This window comes from Opisthorchis viverrini (assembly GCF_000715545.1).
Source record: "Opisthorchis viverrini unplaced genomic scaffold opera_v5_35, whole genome shotgun sequence".
Classification (NCBI taxonomy): domain Eukaryota; kingdom Metazoa; phylum Platyhelminthes; class Trematoda; order Opisthorchiida; family Opisthorchiidae; genus Opisthorchis; species Opisthorchis viverrini.
Genome location: NW_008751691.1, coordinates 324,353 through 348,481, shown reverse-complemented (window position 1 = coordinate 348,481; position 24,129 = coordinate 324,353). Strand labels below are relative to the sequence as shown.

General features: G+C 45.8%; 2 protein-coding genes across 2 annotated transcripts in view; one reads left to right on the top strand and one right to left on the bottom strand.

The window, feature by feature from the left end:
• Window positions 1-2,707: 2,707 nt before the first annotated feature.
• T265_02717 (hypothetical protein) overlaps window positions 2,708-24,129 on the bottom strand; it is a gene marked incomplete at both ends in the record, with an annotated part of 79,353 nt that continues 57,931 nt past the window's right edge. Inside the window, 5 exons of the mRNA XM_009167032.1 lie at window positions 2,708-3,574; window positions 3,848-4,075; window positions 6,371-6,581; window positions 7,954-8,190; window positions 21,828-22,033. Of these exons, the coding sequence (XP_009165296.1) occupies window positions 2,708-3,574; window positions 3,848-4,075; window positions 6,371-6,581; window positions 7,954-8,190; window positions 21,828-22,033 (1,749 nt within the window). The remainder of the gene's footprint in view (window positions 3,575-3,847; window positions 4,076-6,370; window positions 6,582-7,953; window positions 8,191-21,827; window positions 22,034-24,129) is intronic.
• T265_02716 (hypothetical protein) overlaps window positions 22,121-24,129 on the top strand; it is a gene marked incomplete at both ends in the record, with an annotated part of 30,290 nt that continues 28,281 nt past the window's right edge. Inside the window, one exon of the mRNA XM_009167031.1 lies at window positions 22,121-22,374. Coding sequence (XP_009165295.1) covers window positions 22,149-22,374 — 226 coding nt within the window. The remainder of the gene's footprint in view (window positions 22,375-24,129) is intronic.

Genomic DNA, 24,129 nt, shown 5'->3' with positions numbered 1-24,129 from the left:
TTACCTTTCTTAGGGATCATCAGACAGGTGCAGCCCCAGCATTTTTGTCACCTTCACAAATTGGACTGTTTTCGAGAAATACAATCATTTGCAAATCAATTTGGTTTTCGCGACAGACTCAACTGAAACTCTTGTTTATGATATTCTTCAACTGAATGTGCTGCACACAGGCTGTCTCTTGTTTCAGTTGGCACGATATTCGAGATATCGCAGTGTATTTTCATGAAGGAAACTACTCACAAGGTTGCTGAAAACTATTCGACAGCCCAAGACCGGTTTCACCCTTCTTGGGGCTCATCAGGTAGGCGCAGTCTTCCGGAAACTCGGGGACTGTGCCTACCTGTGTGCAGCACATTCAGTTGTAAAACATCATAAACGAGAGATTCAGTTGAGTCTCTCGTGAAAACAAAATTGATTTGCAAATGAGTGTATTGCTCGAGAACCTCATTCCTGTTTTTTCGATTGCTGGAAACGTGGGAAACTATGTTATATTTCATAGAAAATACAGTCCAAGGACAGTACAGACGAAAAAATATATCTTGCCGACTGACACGAGTGACTGTTCTCAAAATCTTGGTCTTTAGTACACTTATACTCAGACTTCTCCGATCTTTTCACAATCAGCCTGCTGAGGCCAAGACCTCTGCGAGATCACATTGCACTTTCGATTTATTCAATCAGCTGACAGCCGAAAATCTCTTGCCGAATTTTTCAGCAGAGTACGATAAAATATCTGGCTTTTTTCCAAGTGATGATTAGAATCTTATGACAAATTACCCGTTGAGTTTTTTTCCCATTACAGCTAAGCCGTTTGAGGACTGATGCCGTTCATACACATCTGCATGCACGAAACGGCCATGCGGATCGTTAGATGAGCTGCGCTTTGAAAAGAGCCTGCACCCCGAACCAGGACAGGAACGGCCTCAGGGTTTTGAGTTCGATTATGGACTCTGTTGAACAATTCCGTCACATGTGGACTCCTGAATTGAAGATCTCCCAAAACGCACACAATTTTGTAACGAATTTAAAGCTACTGTTTTGGAGACCTGACCATACACAATGAAGACCTCCGTTTGTTCAATGTATACATAATTTTGCTATTGGCATCTATTTGATGCTGCAGTTGAACTCCTTTGTTTCCATTAAAAGAGTTCTCTACAAAAATGGTTGTTTCTGAAAATATGTTGAAACAATGGAAAGCAATCCTCGGTAGATCATTTAGGTTTCATCCCAAGCCCAGGAATGACAGAGCGTTCCACAAAACACATGTTACTGACTGGGAAGTCTACCTGAAGACAAGACTAGAATCGACCTCATCTCGGTTGATCATTCAGCCTTTCTGGAAAGCCCACTTAATTGTTCAGCCCTGTTTACTTGCAAGCATGTTTGGAGCATGGATGAGGCCCAGCCTGTTCACAACGTAAGTGTGGAAGGGGTCACAAACTAGATTTTGAAGCGAAATTGAGGCCACATCGATCTCTAACACGTTTACAAGAAAAATATGTTAAGGAACGAACAATTTCATGGGATTGCTGATATGTTACTGTGAGCTTTCAAGAACTGGGATTTTGAAGCGAAATTGAGGCCATATCGATCTCTAAAACGTTTACCAGAAAAATATGTTAAGGAATGGACAATTTCATGGCATTACTGATATGTTACTGTGAGCTTTCAAGAACTGGCGATCAGTCGTTATCATCAAACGTAGCTCTTACCACAGCGAATATGACAGCATATCACCATTTGCGGTAATAAACGCCCCGACTTCTCAGGATTCCCAGGTGTTCTCAAACAGTGGACCGTCTGCTCACAGTACTTACCTTTCAGTCCACAAGGCAGAAAACCATTTGGTATCATCACCAGCCAAGAAGTGTAGATGTACCTTGTAAACTGTGCTGCTCGCTGTAGACAGAAAAACCTTTCCCGAAGAGACCAACTTAATGGTAATAAAGTAATAATAATCTTTCGGTTCCTTTGCTGCCATGCTACCCAAAGGAAGCACGAGTGTTTGGATGCTGCCAGGTTGCCCAAGCCTAGACAGGGCCAGCTGAGATGCAGAGGTCGGGTTCGAACCACGGAACGGACATTCAGCAAATTCGCGGTCTAACCCATGGGAGCAACCTGCATGAGACCCACAGTGAATATTAGAGAATGTCACTGGGACTGAAGTGTACGTTTGCGTCCTTACATTACATTTGGTGAGGATTCCTTGTGTTGTGGCAAATAAAAAGATTATCACTGACAGCTAACACTAGGCGCACCTTGAAGACGGAATGGTTTCAAGGCCACAGCTCACACACCTAATGTTTACACACACCAACAAGTGCTATCTTTGGGTGTGTGTGAACTTCTCTCCCCCCTGAGAATAAGGATACCAGATATCAGATCGTCTAGGCCCAACACCCTTTCGATACCTAGCTGCCGTGCCAAAGTAAGTCCGAGGGCCTGGCTACCCAAGCCTAGAGAGGAGCGGTTGGGATGCCGATGTTGGGTTCGAACCACGGACCTTTTGTTCGCGCTCTGAACACCGAGCTACTTCGAGTTCTCTGAGGATGTTGACACCAGATCAAAAGTTCTTCTTTCCAAATCGCATACGAATGGATTTGCCACCCGTCCTCCGTATGATTTAGCGAACAAAAGGCAATGTAAACAGTCCATATTTTCTTAAAAATCGATCAACAAATAAAGGTAACGAGTTGCATCAGGGTTAGTCATAGATTTGTCGGAAAGCATACGTATTATCTTGGGTGATTTGCGCCTGTGGTGAGATGCTTTTTTCAAATGAGTTTCTGCGATGAAAGTGTACCGGTGATGAATGTGTTGGTGGGCTCAGAATGGAGCAGAGAAAAGAAAAATGCTGCATTGGAAAAGGCTGAATGAGAGAATCGAGGGTCTGGAGAAAGATGGACGCCTGCGACTGGAAGAGGTCAACAACCAGACGCAGTCGACCGACTCGATCCGAGACATCAAACAATCGAATGGAGTCCCCAGAACTCCAGATTGTACGGCTCGCATCGGCCATGACGGCACCGCATTCATTTGGATTAGAAAGAGATAATTGGTACTCCGGAGTCGAATGAAGTTTATCAAACAAACTCGTCAACTTTCTTCGTATATTTTCGGTCAGCCAGCTCCCCAAAAGAGCGTTAAGCTCTGAGGCCCAGTCGATAAAGTTGTTGGAATGTTCTCTGCGAGTCAAAGCTAGGGATAACAGAGTAGTCAAAGAGCAAAAAGTGAGCACTACTGAGGAGTGCACACACTGTTGACGATATTGGTTTTCGCTGAGATGAGCAACCGGCGATGGAAATGATCCCACCAGCCGGGGTTCAAACTGACCGGATGATGGCGTTTCGAATTCGCATTCCTCAACGTTCTCCAAGACGTCGAACGAAGCATCCAGAATGGACCATTCCAGTGTTTGTTTCAACGAGCATTGATCAGTCATACGTACAGTATTAAGGATTGTAAGGAGATTAACTGGCTCCCATTGTTCTTGCTGATTACTTTCTGCCTGTCGTTGGTACTTTGGTTGTTGAAAAAGGCACAGTAATGAGTTGGCGGCATAAGCACGAGCCTGTGTAGGAGGGAGAATAAGATGCGTGCGTTGATTTGCCAAAATGACTCAACAAAGTGAGCCTACCATGGCGATTACATTGAGTTTGAAGCCACCTTGTTCACTCTGTGGACAGAATCGACTTGAGCTTAGGCTCTTTTACGTACTCGTCAAAGGGTGTGCACTGTCTGAGGGGTGCATACTTAAAAAAAAGATGAGTAGGACAGTGTGAACAAAAAGAAGTGTTATGTAGCCTATACTACTGACAGAGACAACACAAACAGTAAGGCTTACCTTGAAATATCTGTCATTTGAAAATGTCTGAACAAGGTGCTCAACAACCATCCCATAAAGACGCACGGCTTCCGTCGACAAAACAGGGTCTGCAGAAGCGACCATGGGGTCAGCAAGCTGGGACCATAAGTACCGATTTCGAAACAGGTGGCCTGCGGCATAATTGGCATTCCATCGGATCTTTTCCGAGCTGCATACTTTGTCGGTTGTCATGGCAGTGCACATGGACTGTTTAGATGGAGAATGATAGCAAACGTCAGGACAATGGAACATGAGATTGAGATGTACAGAGAGAACCTGGGATACTACATGTTGGTTCAGGTATAGGCCCAATCGATCGAGGTTACGAAGAGGTTGTGAGAGAAAGTACTCCTCAAAAACAGCTGACACAAGCGATGGATCTGGGGCGTATTAGAAAAGTGCTAACGAACTGTGAGTTGTTCGACTGAGAACGACAGATGTTTCTGAATATCTCATTTTGCTTGGGAGGTGGGCTGGGATTGGTCATCGAAAACTGCTTGAAAAGTGCTGCGATTATCAAATTCCTTATGCTGGCAACTCTTGGCGAAGCCTGTTTCATTAGAGTAAGATATAGAAGCTGATTCGGGTTACAAGGGAGCTGACATCAAATGAGACAACCATTGTCCAAGTGTTGTTTGATTGGGGATCTTCAACAGGGTGGCGAGAGTTCTAGAAGGTATTCAAAATGGTCGTTTTCACGAAAAAATTGTATGACGAATACGGATCTGACGGAAGCTCCAAACTGCGAAAATGTATTTCGTTCGTAGTAGTGGAGCTCACTTACAATTTGAAAGAGATAAACATTTTCTTCAATACATAAAACGATGACACTTTTCAGCCTGTACCGAGGGACATCACAAAACAAAATAGCAGTGATCTTGAGAGCAGCAGGATACGGGGTATCGGCTATTTGCCACCTCTAAAACGCATCGATACACCTTTCTCAGTGTTTCGCTTTGATGAGTAGATTCGGAATGAGATCGAAAATTTCCTGCCAATCGTCACAGCTTTGTCATTCTTGTCAGAACAGAATTAAAGTCCGCCCGTTAATCGTGACGTTACCCGTGTGCCTCAGTCAAATTTATGCCCAGAGCTCTGTTTTTTCCACACGGGTATAAAACTTGAAAACTCTCAGGATAATACATGCTCTTTTTTGATCCTCAGGCGAGTTTTTTCTTGGTTGGATTGTTAAAATTGCCACTGCTTCAAAACCGCCACACTTACTCGGTGGGGTCTCAGCTGTTTCTGCGATTGGACAGTGCAGTAAACGAAGCAAATGTGCTTAGCTGAGAGGCCTCAAAGCTCCTCAGAAAGTTCTGGAATTGAACAGTTTAATTGCCATTATCTGGCACCAACTTGGTGTGTTGCTAGCGACGAGGTACCACACCTAGCTCTATGGAATGAGGACTCCTTGAGGCAGTGGTACGGCATGACGCGAATTGGAAAAAACGAATAAGTCGCATGCCAAGTGCTCTTAAAGTAGAGGCCTTCATCCCACGGATGGTGGATCAGAATCGCCCCGCAAAGGCGACGAGGAGAGGCCTTCATCCCACGGATGGTGGATCAGAATCGCCCCGCAAAGGAGACGAGGAGGCACAAAATCCCCATTGTACTTGTACTCTCTAAATGGATTGATCTCACTCCGCTAGGTCAAATCAACGGCTTCTGAGCAGTCGGACAGTAGCAACGGATGAACTGAGAGGAGGTTCATTCGAATCAAACCACGTCACACTGGGAAGTGATTTTTCAGGAATATATGAAAGTACAAAACAGTGAAAATGTAGTCCGATGGTAATTAGGGCTAATAAGTGTTATGGAAGCGCATCGGAGCTAGGATAACAGCCAGTGATGAACGGAATCACAGAATTTCGGCCCGTTGTGGTTCTCCTAGGTTAAAGTGTTTGCTCAGAGCACAAGCAGAAGTTCGAAATTGTCCGTAACCAATCTGGGTGAGCAGAGTTCCGACCGTCCGGTAATATTTTGCCGGTAGTGATCAAAAGCGTCAACGCACCCGCTGACTAAGACATTTCTGGCGATTCGAGTTTAATTGGAAGTGTGTTCAAGTAGCTCGACCGCGAGACAGTAATTGTTTTTCGAAAAAAACGGGAAGTGTGACTGAAGAGTAGTAAAATGGGGGACAGTAGATCAAAAAGCGGATTTCCTAATAAGTGTTAAAAAGACACCAATCTATCTTAATCTGACAGCGTAGAAAGAAAGTTGTCAGACTCGATTAAAACCTTTGGCGACCATACGCAGCTGTTAGTTAGGGAATTTACATAAGAAAACCTTTAAAGATATGTGACAATGGAAAACTATGAAGCGTGGGAGGTATTACACAACACTTCGCTCATTCCATTCTGTAATCCCACTTCTGAACTGCGATAGTCACCTCCGAAATACATCATAGAAAGAATGCAGAAGGAATAGAAAGAACCAGTAACAGGCAGTTGGTTGTTGACCATAGAGAGAGAGGGAATGGAGATTGAATGGCGAAGCGCTTACCCTTATAATCATTTCCAACGTTTCAGGACGATCCAACAATCCTGGGGACAACAAGCGCAATATATAACCTAAAGCTTTTGATCCGTATTCACATCGACGAGCATCTGGATTCCTAACTTGTTCCGGATCCGAGCAGCCAACGTTGATCAGATTGGCCACCGTCTGACTGGTGGCTTTGCTGAACTTGGACGAATCAGGAGATGCAAGATCACTATGCCAAAAACAAGAAATAGCTTCAGAGTACAATACAACCTGAAAAATATCACTCTTAAGAAATCGATAGCGCGGCGGTACCAAACATAACTGGCTAGAATGGTGGCCGAATAGAATCACTCTTAGTGAAGATGGAAATGAGGAATCTCCTCAGGGAGCATCCACAACCGAAGGATGGCGTCGCGCCAGGACGAGTATTCGGAGGAATGCACTCAACTTCCGCCATGTAGCATCGAACCGATTTCGAGGCACGTTCGGATTGCCATTAATCATCCAGTTGAATATAACTACAAATGACTGGACACACTGAGCTATCACGATTATGCATTCCAACAAAAGGACAATAGTAACGATGATTACTGGGAACACGGAGACTACTGATCGTCATATACTACTTTATTCTGTCATTCATCCACATTGGTTTCAGTCAGTAGTTTAACTGTTTAGTTCCTAAAGAAACCGAGACTAATTTATCTTCCTAGTTAGAGAATATCTTGACAGAAAGTATCTCTTGGTTTTCAGGAAGCATGTGCCTATGAAAGGAGATTGCAGTAAAGAAAAAACCCGTGTCTCAGATACTGTTTCCCCGGTAGAGAATTGCCCTCAAGGGGTAGAATTGTAATAGAATTACTTTGTGTGATAGTAAAGCAATAAACCGATATGACGCACAATGAAGTAGGAGCGCACTTTTGAAAATTGACTTTGGAATGAAGACAGAAGTCATGAAAGAATATTCAGGGTGACGCCCAAATTTTACGCTGCATTCACAGCTCTACGATGTTATTTCATTACAAATCACAGTTTCTGGTTTGTGAAGCGCTACTTCTGTGGGAAGTTTAGCCTTCCCCATTATCTACCTGACTGTAAATTAATCAGAAAGTACAATGAAAAGTGCGGGGTTCATCCCCCGGTACTGCGGCGATCGCAAGAAAGATTTGATTGATATTCACCTTCTACAAAGAAAATTAAAATGGAGTAACCAAACAGCTCTCGAGGTCACAGATGCAACAACTACGGAATAGCTGGACTGTATAGCAGGAGCGCCGAAGTATCTATTAAGTTCCGAAGCTACAGAACTACCACAAAAATATTTCGAGGATTTATGAACCGCAGTTCGTTCACGGACTGCGCAATGAAACGTAACGTTGTCAAAAAAGCACCGGATCATTGATAAAAAATGAAGCACAGTAATTGAGAAGCGCTTCAAAGGTTCCATAACGATTAGGTCTCTTCTGAACCCTTAAAACGCGACAAAGTTTAAGTGGAACGCACGAAGAACCTGAAGGTATGAAACGCAGTGTGAGGGTTCGCTATATCCACGAAAGTGACACAAACAGGGGGGGGGTAACATTGTGGAAGGGCAAACCGACTCAAGCATAATCCTTGACCAAACAACACCATTTTCTCCCATTCGTTCACCGATGTCCATCCAACAAGTTGGATGATCGCCATTTTGAACAGACTCTTCACGAATGGCCACCATTTCCAGGGCACTGGCTAATGCAGCTGCAATATCCAGTCCGGCAGCAAAGCACTGTGCTCTTTGCCATAGGCGTTCAGCCGAGACGAGTATGTAACAACAGAGTTCGAGGTCTTCGCTCAACGGACTGCAGGGGAGGGTAAGAAAAACAGGAAACTCTATGATACAAGGAGTGGTACCATTTGTGGATGTTTACAGCGGCTACCATCTGGTCAGAAAAATCCAATATTTTCGTATGCTCACCGTTAGATACACATAGACAGTGCGAAGTGACAACAATACCGACGAACCGAGAAACGGCTAAAACAAACACCGGCTTCGGAAACCCATCGGTTAAACAACGGTAAGATAGTCAGGCAAAAACCCTGTCCATAGTAACACTATGGATGAAATTATATCCAACTTTGAAGTAGTGATCCAGGTAAGAGTACCCCTAGAAGGGTGGACTACAACGTACGCTTGCTCCAGGACGTACAGAATCTAAAAATTTGAACCGTAATTCAAGAATGGGAATTCGAGATTGTGGAAAGTCTCAGGTGCTTTGCAAGCTGTATGGACTACGGTGATAGGGAGGGACGGGGCCCATTTCTCAAAATAAAGGGCTAGAACCCAGTACACGAAGCTGCGCGTTTTGGGGCGTCAAAGAGATATATGGTTATGTCTATATTGTGCGTGCATTAGAATAGACAATGGACTGTACGATGTGGCCTCTGGAATCAGGGGAGTGACGATGCTTATATGTCTTCAAGAAGAGTTCGGGAACCAACTCTGACGCGGCTAGCACCAAGACATTCACAGTGATGTGACAACTGACCGGGGTGTCCGAGAAGTTGGCACACACCTCACCTCAGGACTACATCCAGCGATGCAAAATGAGGTAGCTCGATCGTGTTCTAGGCATACCAAATCATTCATTTACAAGAACAGTTTTGTTTCTCGATGTGTTGCAAACCGAACTGAGAGAGGTGTGTACCTTTGTCGTGTAAAATAAATAAAACGTCTAGGTACCGTGGTTGCGATCAGGCTTTCAGGATGGAGTCCCTCCATGTAGTTGACTGGGGATGGTGCAGGGTAAGGCGGCAATGCAAACTAATGGTTCTCGGGCATCCAGTTTCTGCCCAGATTGTCTGACCGAGTGCTTTAGTTGTACGCGATCAGCAGGTTTGAGCTAGGATAGCACCAGACCCTTTTCCTTTTCACTGCCGAGAATGTTTCAAAACAATGAGATCTGAAGTCTTCAACAGGAAGTCCCACGTCATCTCATTTGGTCGGATATACGCCATGAAGTGTTGATCCCCATAGTAGGTCTACTCATAAAAGGGTTATGGCGGAGTGAAGGGGTTTAGTGTGGCACATGTATCGGTTTAAAATACACAGAACAGAATATGTGGACGGCAACACACTGCAAGAGGCTGAGTGCATTATAACAAAGAGACTGTAACATACTCAACGATTCATGTGACGGCAGTAAACTAGATGATCACATCCGACCGCAGTCTTCAGAGCGACGTCACAGTGTTTACAATATGTGCAGGGCAGTTTTATGAATGCTTTTATTTGAAGATCGTTTTTCGGGTGAAATTTTACTAATATCGCAAGGCCTCGCATGTTTTTAAGCTAGACCGAGAAGCAACGCCACCAAACCGGCCCCATGAATTTTGTTTAGTTTTTTGTATCTTTACTCATGGTCATCACGTCCCACAATCCCGACGCGTCGGGGGACAGTTTGATCTGATGGCAAGTTCACTATCAGCGTCATTTGGTGAGTTAGGGGTGAGAGTGTGGAGGAGCTCTGTGTACCCGAGGTATTCAGTGGATATGGCTTTCCTTGAGTGAGCGACTGGCAGTTCCTAAGATAGAGGTGCATTGTTCATGTTTAATGAATGTCGTCAGTGTGACCCAAGGGCGAAGAAGACCTCGCGGGTTGTGTCTGGATTGTCAGCGGATATTGGCTGCTGTCTGTAAGAGACATAATTCTGAAGAAAACCTTTCGGTTTACAAAACTTGCCTCGAATTTGTGAGACACTGTGTAAGTAAATATGAAGTCAACTTCGGATATCCTCGGCCAAGTTAATTTTTGTTTGTGTAAAAAAGGGAAACTTTGAAATTCCATTGTCAGTATACCGCTAGTCCAAAGTAAATCCTGCATGAGTTTTCAGTAGTTGCACTCAAATTCAGTAATTGTACACTAAATCTTGCTTCCTTTCAGTATGTCGGTGAGTGCACAAGCACTCCGCCTTCTGATTTTTAACTACGATGAACATAGCTTCATGTTTCGAAGTAGATGAGCCGCAAGCCGCAAAGCTGCAGCAAAGCGCCATTCGTAGCACCCTGGGAACATTGTCATTTATGGAAAAAAGTTTAATTTTAATCCTTAGTGGGAGAGTAGTTTCGACAAAGGTGCATTTGTTGGACACAGGCTTCCCCTACCACGCCAAAAGGCGACTGAGTTTCTACGCAACGTATTTCGAGACATAGAAGTTTGGACGCGTAGGTACGGTTATCGTGGTCCACAAACGTTCAACGCGATACGTTAAATGCTGTTTAAGCCGGAGAGTGTAGAGATGGCTACAAATATTGACACGGTTTGATTCTCGGTACGGACTACTGGTGATTGGCTGGTGCGTTGGCCATCCTTAGTCACTTCGGTACTCATGGCCTCTGTGCCACCGTCCCGGTTTGATCAGAGTTAAACGTCCAATCAGTTCTGTTGTTTTCCCACTTGCTTTGTGCAGCATGAAGTGGTATGCTTGAAATAGTTTCCGAATGCGCACGGAACCCCGTGGAATCTAAATTGGCTCAGGAAGAGTGCACTTTATTCATATGGATGCAGGATTACAAGAGGTGAAACCGCAAACAGATTGGATTTCGATTTTCAAATATTCTTGGATGAATGACGAAAGCCAACTACGTCTGATAGACTCATCATTGCAATGCGTATTTGTGGGATTTGGAAGTTCGAAATTCTTCACTGCCACACACCGTGTCATTGATTTTAAGCCTCACAGAAACGCCAAATCTTAGGACCCCTCCATCATCAAAGTCTTCAATACATTAACCGAGGTGCTGTAAGCAAATCAACATCATTTTCAGCGCCGCCGCATACTGTCGCGGCTACGGTTGTCGCAGTTTTCTTCGCCAGATATTTGGGGATGTAGGATAGACAGCTACGCATTGGAGATAGTAGTTGAGCGCGCGACTGGGCTGTCTAACAATGCCTCGTCTCGAGGTCCACATCCAGGGAAACGATAACGAGCAGCGTAGCTGGGTTGCTTTCCTACTTCGCTACCGAGCCATTCTTCGACCCCCACTGGGTCCTGTACTACTTCCACATGCTAGGGAAAAAAGGGCCTTCGAGGAAGCCTGTCAACTGACATACGCAGCACGTGAGTGAGCCAGGGTAACCTACGGAGTATCACCAGTTTCTCTATTTTGGACGACCTCGTATTTCCAAAAACCATTCGATATACTTCAGCATTACTGAGCAGATGTTCCCACCAGACTCGGGCAATGTTCAGAAGATATTGATTGTCAAATGCTGAAAGTCTTTTGACATCCTCAGTGCACAATAACCAGGTTTCTGATCCGTACAGTAACTTGACGCATTGTAAAGTTAACCCTTGACGGATAAGGTGATGTCACATCTACGCTACAGGTGATGCAGGTTCGCAAAATCTGCTCTATCTTTCTGATTTCGGATGAAAGTATCACTGTTGGCTAGAACTAGGATGGATACAGCTTCACAAGGGAATGAACATGTCTAACCCTTCAGTCGGCTCATCCGCAAGACTGAGGCTAGGGTTGGAGCAAACCCAGTCTTGCAGCATCACTTTACACTTCGCAGGTACGGAACGCAGGCCAAACCATGAGGTCGAATTATTTGGATTATTTAATACCGTCTGCATTATGATAGCGTCAGATACAAGAGAAGCTATTTCATTTGCGTACTCGATATCTGTTAGCGAATGCCCTGGAGGCCTTTCTACCCCGCGGGTCTTAGAAGTTGGCAATGAGTGTTCCGTAATCGTATCAATGACGAAGCTGAAGAAGAAAAGGGAACGAGAACAGACGTAGCTGACATCATTTGACGTAATAAACTCAAGCGAGAATTTCCGTAAACCTTCACGCGCCCGTGGGAGTTGGCGTACAGTGTCTTACGGAAGGCCAAGAATTTATGGGAACACCTTTGCTCCATTGGCACTACCATAATACCTGACGGTCCAGAGTCGACGGCAGTCTTTAGGTCAAGGAAGACAATCAGTGTTGGTTGGTGATAGCAGTGTCATCGTTCCAGAATTTGTCAGAGGGTGGAACTCTGATCTATGCATCCTCTCGCATCTTGATTTCTACTGATCTGCCTCATCGTGTTCATCCGACCTTCGAAAGATAAGACCAAAGGGCACTTTCGATACCACAGTTACCAGACTAATGCCATCATGGTTTCTGGACAGCGCTTACGTGCTCTTTTTGGAGACGGGGATAACTGGTAACAAGCTCCATTCTCCATGCACTTTCTCTTCACCCCATGTTACGTCAATGAGTTTTGCCAGATGGATGACAACATATTACACACCTTCATTCAAGAGGGTTAGATACCACCATTCCGGCTCTGGTGCTCTTTCATGTTTGGGTACGGATACGTCATAATTTATTTCTTTTTCTGAGGGGTAACTCAGGTTTACATCTCATTCGCCCTTATGCAGTATATGCAGAGGCTGTGTTGCAGGAGGTCAGCTGAACTGTTCTCCGAAGTGTTCGGCCCATCATTTCGGTCGACGTTTCTGCGAGTGAATTAATGAGCCGCTTTCTTCATTTATCGTTTCACTGGCCGTGGCTTTCCTGTGACCAGTTGATCGTATCAAGTAGCAAAAGGCACGGCCTCTCCTGGTAGCCAAACCCTTCTCCATCTCCTGAGTTTTCTATGCCTAACAAAGCTTTCGGTCTTATTCTAGGCTCTCCATTAGCTGGCGCTCGATGGATTTGCGTGCGTCGTCATACCCGTTGGCTACTGGAATATACTTTGTGCCATCAATTGGGATTAGCGATCTCGACGTTACCCAGTGGTCATTTGGTTATAATGAAGTCGGTCAGATAGCACCAGACGCCGCGGGCATATCTCCACTCGCGTTTTGTCATGCTTCATCCACGCCCTCACTACTAGTATAGTGTTGGCCTACTGTGGAAATCAAGCTCCCTATAGCTCACCTGCGGCTGCAGGTCGATCCTATTGAACTCTGGTAGTTCTCATAAGATAGTGGATTGGCATGTATCTCGCTGACCTGCGAGGACACAAAAGGAAGCGAACTGTCAAGCATGTTCTCACTATGGCGTGATCAAAATCAAGTTGTGCGCCTCACAAGGAACGGTAATCCTGAACCCTGGCTCTCCACTGGTGGCTGATTGTCAACTGACCTAGCTGAATCCACAGTTAATTGTAATCGGTGTTACGGAATGCGAATGTTTATGCCGAAAGTTCTCACTGGCCAGATACAACAACACATAGCTAGAGGAGTCGCTATCCGTTGCCTGAGCAAGGAGCATCGATTCCGAAGCGTCCGTCCAGATTTCATTCCAAGGAGATCAGACAACTGACTTGGACATTCATATCGCCCGCATGAATCGAAATGTCAGTGTTTCCTGCTTGACATATGAGCCAGGATAAGTTTCGGTAGAAAGTATTCTTCTCGGAGTCAGAAGTACAGTTCGTTGAGATGCATCGCGAGACCAAAAACAGGCGGCACTTTTATGTCTGTGCTTTGAGTATAACTGAGTTGAATAACCAAGCGGCGCAAAGACAACTATCCACTTGAATCCAGTCCAAAAAAGCGCGTTCAGCTCTTGGACCGAGTGCGATTCCCACGCCATGTATTCCACGAGTCGCGCTACTGGATCTTGAGCACATGGAGAGTGAAAACTGAAATGCGCCGCATACATCTATTTTAAGACAGTATAAGGTCTGAGTAACCTAGTGTGACATACGATATGGATGTTTATTACTTTTATGCAGAAAGGATGCAATAAATTTCGTTTGTTTTTAATGAGCAGTGAAGTGTATAAGGCTTACCGGACAGAAAATGGAGAATAACTGATCAAGCAAGGTTGGTTTGTACGCTGAGGAGTGGTTATGAAGGGACATTTGTGGACGAAGAACTGTGCACTCAAACGGTACTTTCCGGATGCCAAAGCCGAAAGTGGAGGCTTAGTTGAGGCAGCGCACCATGAGCCTCTGACCCAAAAGTATTACCCGCGAACTAGCGGTAGGTATTGTTTTGTTTGGAGACTCTTCTTGGTAGTCTAAACTGCTCAACTGCAGGAGGATGGCCTAACCCAAGGGAGCAGGAAGTAAGGCATAACTGTCCCATTACTGCATTTTGGTCGCGGTAGATGATGCACCGGTGGTCACGATCAAACGCTGGGTGGTCGTGGGTTTCTAGGGTCGACCTTTTCTAACCTGTCCTTCCTTGGCGGAAGGCAGCATCACTGCCTCAGGGGATACAAATATGCGCTACTGCCTTTACATTCCTACCACAGAGGACAGTGCGAATTTCGCCTACAGACCCCCTGGTAACACGATTTCTAGCGGCAAGGAGACTCTTTGTGCTTTAGTGGACTGCACTCTATAAACCTTTTAAGCCGAGTGGAGCCTTGAGAAAAACAGTTTTCAGCCGCTATAGCCTGCAGCTCTTATGCTCAACAGGCACATTATTGTAGCAGCTTTAGATCGAGCTTATAGATGCCTAAGACTCAAATTCCGGAAACATACACTTCTAACCTTCTCTTCCGACACAGAATCCAGGTGGAGGAATACCCATTCCTAGCCTGATGGGATATGATGGTGTTTTTCCTCACACTATCTAAGAAACGCTTAGTACTTGTACGACCACCATGAAAATTGACACAAACCCCTCCAGGTGAACCTACGATTCACACAGCAGTCAGCGCAAAGTAGCTGGTATTCCGAACTAGGGACACCATGAAACTGCCCAAAGCGTATTATTCTGACGGTCCTCCAAGCCCCGACAGCAGATACGCCACGGATACCGGTTGCAGATGCTGCTTACTGTTCCCCTCTTTTTCAACGTTCAGAGCTCTCCCAAAGAATGTGCTTTCGTCAAAGCAGTTCATACTGATTAAGATCACCGATTAGATTGTCCTAATTTTTGACTTGAAACCTTATGCACAAGGGCATCACCTTCTTTCTAATAGGCCCACACAAATACAGCACGGTTTTCTTCCATTATTTTTTGCATACCCATTGAACAATGATCCTCTTTGATATTACACTGCCAGCGTATTGCGGCGTCCATAACACCTGACTTTTTCGACTTCTTAAGTGTCCCCGATAAAATACTGTGAGAACCTCTCATTCATAGCCGAAAGGAGTCGGTGTTTCACTGTTTTTAACAAGTGGCTCTCAGTAATCACTCCCAGATAAATGTCTAAGGACACAGAGTGATGATACTTTGTATTTAAACGGAGAAGGTGAATGCTGGTCCTCATATTGTGGACATACTTTTCTATTGCTGTGTGGATTGGCCGTACCAGATCATAGTTAGTGATTAAATGTCCGACTTCGTTCTTCCACAAACAAATTCTACTATGATCACCGTAAATGCAATGTCCCTAAAGCCATTTTGACGGAATCTGCACTGTTGACTGAATTTTGGTCTTCTCAGCTGCATTCAAATGCTTTTTGCCCGATAAAGAAACAATCCGGATGTCCGTGATATGCGTCGGTGACCTAAAACATTTCTGTGGACGCGGAAAGGCATAACTAGGTTGAAAACTTGCGGTATTTGAGACCTACGTGGCCTTCAAATGACCTTCAAAATGGTTGTACGAGTTTCGAGATTTTCCGGTGAACTCGAGCTGCCATCAAGGTGCAGTCGGTGCGCGTTATGTTATAGGACAGAGAGCCTATAAACGCTGACTGGAAACAGTTCTCCACCACCAACAACTTCGGCGTGAGTAGATGAAATAGCGGTAGATGGGAACAGTAGATGGAAACAGCGGTCGCTTGCCGATAGGCGGAACCAGTTATAGTTGAGCACGATCTGATTTTCACCAGCGATCTGCGATCCGCTTGTGGATCTAATGATCAGCGTAGACATCTGCTGTCTCGAGCCCTCTCCAGAGATTGAGGTCGTCAGCGATTGGCAACCGTGGGGAGAGGAATTTAGTGGATATGAAGAACTCTTATTGGGTATCCCCAAACAGTATTTTGGGTCACGAAAAAGGGTCGTACGAAGCATGTACCCTATAGCAATTAAGATTCGTCATCATCGCTCAGATAAGGGCGCCATACACCATATACGCAGATACCTTACCGGAGATTTGTTGTGTCCCGTCCGGAGAAAATGCAAACGAATCTCACAATCACAGAAACATCGAGGTCGATTGACTAGCTGTGAGCAAAAATTGAGTGAAACCTGCCGGGAACCACGCTGCCGTTCTGGTCCTGCAGATAGATCCGAGGGTGGCTCATCACAGAGGGAAGAAGAATGACTATGTCGTGGCTTGCGAGATCAAGAGGGTAACGAAAATGTGTGAAGCTAGTTATGATTTTCCGGCTCTAGTCGATGGAAGACAATGAATACAAGAAATTGCGCTGACGAGTGCTTATCCGTTGGTTCACGGCGAAGCAGGACACCATTGTTTTCGGGGCTGTTTTAGAGAGCTTCCAACGTAACAGATGGAACTAACGGGTTCGTGGTTAGACAAGCCGTCCTCATAAGTTCACACAAAATACCAGCTTACGGGGATCCTGTGGTAAGACCCGGGCCTAATGGAAAATACAAAACGATTATGAGTTTCAGTGGTAAAATATAAATTCTTTTCCAGATTTTGCTCTCGATCAGTCGTAGGTACTGTATCTACTGCCGTAAGACGGCATCGAAAAGTGTATCGTCACCACTTATTACGACGAATGTGCATGGAATGGGTGGGCCATTCGATTTCATGTCCAAGAAGGAGCCATAGTTCCAAAGAGCAAAACTCCGATGGATGACGTAATACTGGGAGTGGTAGCCTTCACTTTTTCCTTTTCTCATCAGAATTTAACCTTTCTGTCCTCGTACTTCCATGCGTTCTTTCTTACCGTTCTAATTGCTTTTACTTTCTTCTGGCGGCTTGGGACTTATGAAACGGCTATTCAACTCCCAACCACCACCAGCCCCGCACAAGCATTACGCGATCCTAGTGAAATCACAATTTTGCTCGTGCTCGAAAGCTACAACATAGGTTCAAGAACCTGCTAACTCCTACGCGCTATCCCGAAACATTGTTTCTAATATCTCGTCGAATGCGCCCATAACCGTGCCGCTAGCGCTAAACTTTGGTGCAAGTTATTCTACCAAGGAAGGGCAACATGCTTGAGAGATGCACCCCAGCCAGAATGCGCACCCTTGACGTCAGTGCCATCAAAATGAAACGGCTTTGCACGCCCAATGAAGAGTATACACAGCATGAACCTGGACCATATGACTCCGAAATTCACTCGTCACAAGCAGCTGATGACTTATCTTTGTGGCAAAAATTGAGCAAGCAGGCAATAATTCGAGGGCCACTAAGCGCGGAAAGAAAATAACCGAGTTCAAATCCGCATATTGTGGCGTGTGACTCCCCTGTGGCTTAAACATCACCGAGTTTTAATTGGAAATCGACGTACCACGGCAGTGGTCATCTTCCTTTGAATGACAAGAGGCGGTCTACATATCCTCCGGCGAGGACCCAGAAAACGCATTCATCGTTCAGGATAGGAGTGAACCAGAAGGGGTGACGAAATTAGATACGAAGTATTTAGGTGTCCGGTGCTTCCTAATTATGATTTTGCAGGTTATTAAAGAAAAGTCACTCAAAGTGCATTCGTCGTTCTTTTGATAATTCCGCGCATTTTAATCCGTATCACTCGTGTAGGCTTCCGGCTAACTTACAGAGTATGCGTGTGCTTGAATCTGGAAAAGGTTAACCAAGAATTCTAAATCCGGGTTTATTGAATAGTACCAACCTACCGAGCATGCAAAATATCTGCCATAAAAAAGGCAACCGAACCACACTGACTGTGACGGGCGCCTGAAGCTCCGGGACCCCGTTTCAAAGACTATCATTGCCACAAAAAGGAGACTGATGGTCGTATTTAACCAAGGCCAGGCTGGTTAAACGATAACGAACTTACTTTTATTCCACAACAATTTCCTGGTGGTCGGTGCGTTCCCTTGACAGCCATCATCATTACGTCCAAGGCCCATCTCGGGACTATTTCAGAAATGTTTAAATAGGCCTGCAAAACCGAGCCTCATGGGAAAGTCACTATGAGAATTAATTCTCGGTGCTCCCACACAGTGCTCAGGGCCTCACAGGGACACCTTTCCGATCAAACTACACCAAGGTGCCCGAGGAACTAAAGAGACGCACGTTTGCCTCAAATCCTTGATCAACGGCATGTCTGGTCACCCAAAAGATGGTATCAAAAGAGCTACATGGAAAAACATCACTCCCAAAGCGTAAAAGGCCCACACAACCAGGGCTCCCACGAGACAAAAAACCCCGCAAATGAAAATCATCTCTTATCCCTTCTGAGCCTCGGACTCAAACCCAACGCAATACTATTAAGTCTGCTATTCCCTCCGGTCACACAACTCTCGGTCCTTCACCTTCAAAGGCAGTAGAGACAGTGTGAAATTATTGTCCGCGAACTGCCTTAGACTTTCCAACAATCTTTGCGATATTAAACAATCAGTTTACCTTGAAGAGCCGTCCATAATCGCGCTCACGGAAACCTGGGTCACCCCAGAGGTATCTGACTCCGATATGTCGACGGCCGACTGCTGTATTTCGAGCTGACTAAAAACGAGGGAGAGCTGGTAGGAGCGCTCCGTACATGCATGCGAACATACATATCCCGATTATCCGCTCTGATACCAATAATGCATTTTTTCGGAGCACTGTGGATCAAGATCCCGCTGCACGGGTCCGATTCTTTTCTTCTCGGTGTGGTCTATCGTAAACCCTCTAATGCTCCTGAGGATGAGATTCCTCATGCGAACTCCTGAGCGACTCTCCTCCAGTGACCAATACACGCATCTCTCCAAAGGCAGCTCTGATGGAGCTCCAGCGCATCAGATAAAGTAGACTTCTTGCAGCTGTGCTGAACTAAGTCGTTCAACAGAGCGCTTGGACTCATCATGGCGTCACGCCCACCAGATACCGCGCAAGCTAACTACCATCCCTCCTGGATTCGGTCATCACCAAAAAGAACACTTTGTTGTTCAGGCACTAAGTAACGCTCCACTGGGGAACAGGGACCATTGGGCCAGGATTCCCGAACATGGGGCAATAATTAACGCTCCACTGGGACACAGGGACCACTATGTATTGACCTTCGATTTCATCTGCCATTGGGCCAGGATTCCCGAACATCAAGCCCGAAGTCGAAACTTTTGCCATGCAGACATTTCAGGAATGCGCATCTTTCATGGACAATTTAGGCTGAGGCCAGCTTCGGTGGAAGACTAATATAGGACCATTGTCCAGAAAGCTCACGAGGCTGACGAGACGTTCGCCTCAAAAAACCAGCAACGGAATATCGCAGGCCGCCTAAAGGATGAAGCGTCTTGTGGAAAAGAAGTCTGAACTTTTTCCAAAAAGATGACTACAAGCGACACAGAAGATGAGCTGACAATTCGTAAAATGCGGAGCCGCTGTAAAGCAGAGATCCGCCAATGGAACATACGGAAACAAGCAACCATTCAGAACCTTGCTCGGAAAAACAGAAATGTGTTTTTCAAATATGTGCGAAGTCACCGCAGAAACATGACATCCGCGTTCTTCTCGAGGGACAAGAACGGAGAACCCATGAGCCACCCAATAGTAGTATCCGAGGTCTACAGAAAACACTGTGCATGTCTGTGTTCAGTCCCAGAGTCCTCGCCACATCCAATCTTGTCAAGGCACAACTACGAACGGCCTCTGTCTGACATGGTCTTCATGGTCGATGGCCCTGAAGTAAACGTCGTTTACACTGTCAGTCGCTTTTTATGCGCCACCTTCCCTTTGCTGGTAAGGAACAGACTGTCACGCCAATCTATAAAATTGATGACCGACTATCGTCTAGCAGCTACAGGCTTGTGAGACTAACTAGCGTACCGCGCAAGGTGCTGGAACGCATTTTGAAGCGAGCCATCCAACGACTTGATATCTCCAGCTCGACACAGATTCACATGCCCCGCTGCTCCATAAACTCGAGTCTTACAGGATTCAAGAAAGACTCCCACACGGGATCAAGGCGTTCCTGTCAGATAGATCATTCCCAGTGAGAATAGGGTCCACCTACTCTTTTCCATCGCCGATATCCCTTGGAGTTCCTCAAGACTCCGTTCTGGCACCACTGCTGTTTCTGATGTACCCCAACCATTTTCCAGATGTTCTTGCAAGTCCATGTCTACGTTTTGCAGACGAATTGAAACCCTGGGGATCCAACGCCACTGCAGACGCTGCACAGCGGTGGTCGTTGGACCGGCACCTTCATCTGAACGAGGGAAAGGACCAGAAAACCACACGAGGACAGATTCCAAAAAGACTTTTGGTGTTAGGCTCTTTTCAAACATGTCCTTCTTGCTGCACTATAAGGAATCGGCCCAAAAGGCATTCGCCGTTCGACAAATGATTCGACGCACCTTTCCCGTATTACTCGCAATGATCTCCAAGTGCTCTATGGGACCCACGTCAGATCGCTTATTGAAAATGCCAACAAAGTTATCTAATCCGGACGCACGAAAAACGTCACCGCACTGAGCTTGTTCAGCGAGCCGCTGCGGATATGGCTGCCGGCCTCAAATCCATGAACTACGAAACGGGTCTCGCGGCCTTGACCTCTTTCCCCCGAAGTGTCGCCGCCTCCGCAGGGACCTGATTCTTACTTATGCCCTGTTTGAACAGGGCTTGGACAGTAGGTTTTTCACCGTTGGTTAAGAAAACACACGGCGGGGACGGGGTAAGAAAATTTCCAAGCCCAGAGCACACTTGCATTAGGCAAAATTTTTCCCATATTTAAGAGTCCTCGCCCTGGCAAGTATAATGCCCCGCGCTGATAACTTAAAGAACAGTGCTACAGACTTTTCACTTGCGCTTTTCAGGTCAACGACAGCCGACGAGCGATTAGGGAAGCTTGCGCGAAATCCTCGATCATGCGTACCAATCCATGAATCCGTGAATCACGAAGGCAAGTTTGTCGCTATGCACCGAGGCCCCGGATATTAGCGCAGGATACGTTCACTTCACCCGTCAACCGAATCAACTTCGCCAAACATCGAGCTGGAACCGGATTTGGAATGCCTGCGTAATGGTCCGCGAGCGTGTGAACATGCGACTGCCAGCCTTCGCAATTGTCTAGGTGCAGATCATGAAAAATAAACACCACTCACATGCTGGAATACGGTCCGAAGAACTAATATACCTAAAACCTTTCAACAGACCCGACGTTTCCGGATCCACGAGACTTGCAAAAGTGCATTTGTTAAAGTTTCGCCCCAGCGTTGTACAACACAGCCACGGGTAACTTTCTAAGCCAAAACACAGTACAGGTGTTTTGCCATCCGACCACGGTTTACACTCCTATATGAGATACCAGTGGTTTTCACAACTGAAATTTCGTCGAACAATCTGATTGAAATATCGCAGCTCATGTTTTGGTAGTGTATTCGCCATTCTCTAGTCCGTCCAAAAACAAATGCTCCCTAGTTAATTTAGGATATGCACAAAACTCACTTGAAAGATAGAAGTGCTGCAAGAGTCCGGATCGCACGCGAACTACATATATCTATCTCGGATTCACCGGTGGACTTCAGTGACAAGATTGATCTGGAGAACAGCGATTTTTCAAGCTCATCTCTGCTTAACAAAGAGACCACCCGTTCGGTCCAGGCGGTAAATAAACGACAGCACCAGAGTCGATCCGAAGTATCCTCCGAGCACTGAAACAACAAAACGAATATATATGCAAATCACGGTTTAACTGCATCGATGAACAAGGCGTAGGCCAATCAGGGCTGAGCCTAATGTTTATGTCAGTTGGTCAACAATTCAAAAATGACAAAGGGCGTGGTGAAGGTGGAGCACAAAAACTTATCAACATCACAAAGTCCTATTCATTTACACGTATCAGAGGATGCTCCAGTGCATCTACACTTTGAACCACCCGGTTACTGTGGCAACGAACAGATGAAACCAGCACCTGAGGTCCGAAAATACCCTGTTAAATCCCAGAGCGCCTATCAAGTACCATGGATTCCACCACCAGCAAAAACCAGTAAAGGTAAGTAATAAGCAAGAATAGAGTAGGAGAGAGCAGGGATTAATTTAAGTTAATAGAGTTTGGCATGATAATAAACCAGGCTCCTCACGCTCCACAGTGTTTAAGAGCTCGATTAGAATTTTTTTCATCTTTTTTTTGAAGTCACTAAGGGGGTTGATCGACGGTATTGTTCAGCATCTACAGACAGCTGTTCAACCGGGGTGTGCTTATCATTACAGTTAGAGCAGAAACGATGGGCACATAAAAGGTCCCACACATGGCGAATGCGTAAGACGAAAAGGTAATCCAGACGGCAAAAATAAAGGAAATCTCTGAGGGTTGTAGTGTTAGCGAGGTTGAGGAGTTCGTGACACGGCGGCCTTGAGGGGTAGGTATTTGACAGATGGACTCTATCACCGACTCTTTCCAGCTGTCTGGGACAGACCCCTTTTATAAAATGCAATCAGACGGGCCAGACAAGCGCTGACTGAGGATTTCATCTCCATCTATGAAGAACGCGCGTTGTAGGTCATCCGGACCAGAAACTTGATGACGCTTAAAAGAACATTTTCAGTCGTGAACCCCCGAGGCCTTAAGTGGCTCCAAATTCGCTGTCCAGGGTTCTACGTCAATTATCGGCTCCAGATGAGTTGCATCTGGTGGCCACGGCAATTCTCTTTCGAAATACTCGGCCCACCGGTTGAGGCATTCCTCTTTATTCAAGATGGTCACTCCAATCCGATCCTTGATGGTTTCGTTGACAGATAATTTCTGAGGATCGGTTGCACGGATCAACTGAAGTATTTTCCCACATTCCCGGCATTATGGACCTCTCCCATTCCCTTGGCTTCGTGTGTTCACCACACTTCACGGCCGGTTCGCATGCCCACTTTCACAAGACATCTGATAATTCATCACATCAATTTATGAACAGGACCGGCTGGGATATTTCCCCCAGATTTAAGGAGTGCTACTGTTCGGTCTGATTCCCATTGCTTGCGTGCACCTGGTGGTGCAGTGCCACAGGACAAATTCCCAGCACTATGTAAAGAGGTGGCAATCTCGTCCCAGTATGAGTTCACATCTGATGGTGGAGCCTTTGGGAGAGACTCTGGAAGACGATTCTGGTAAGTTCACCTAGTATTCAAATCTGCTAGTTTCTCAGTCTCTAATCAATTTGCCTGCACCTTACGCGGCTCTGGAAAACGTAGGGATAAACGACTCCGGTTGGGTGCGTGGTCGCTATCCAAGAATATGTTACAAGACGACCGGCAGTCAGTGATTGCCATTGGTAACTGATAGCAATATGACCGATTTTGGTTTGTGCGCGACAGGACGTTTGAGTACACCATGTGACCAGACGACTTCGGCTATTTCGGAAGTTAGTACTGCATAAAAGCAGCCTGTGGTCAGCCCGAAGCTGAAGTAATCGTTCACGATTGTCCGTACGTACCGAGTCCAATCCATGTCGACCTCGTAATTAAGCCTCATAAACGCCAAGCCTGCCCACTTGTGCATTCATATATCCAGCGTTCAGCTCAACGCGGCATTCAGGGCGTTGTAAAATCCGTCTTTGACGGCGTCAGGTCTCCAGTGAGTTGCAAGGCAAGCAGGTACAATAAACAGGCATCGACCAATTTCTCGCTTGTGAGACTCCTCCACAGACGTTGCCAGACGAACAGCACAGAAGCGACTATCAACGGGTATCCACTAAAGCAAGGATACTTACGCCCGGTGACTCAGGACGATACCATCCCATGCACATCCTGTCAGAGA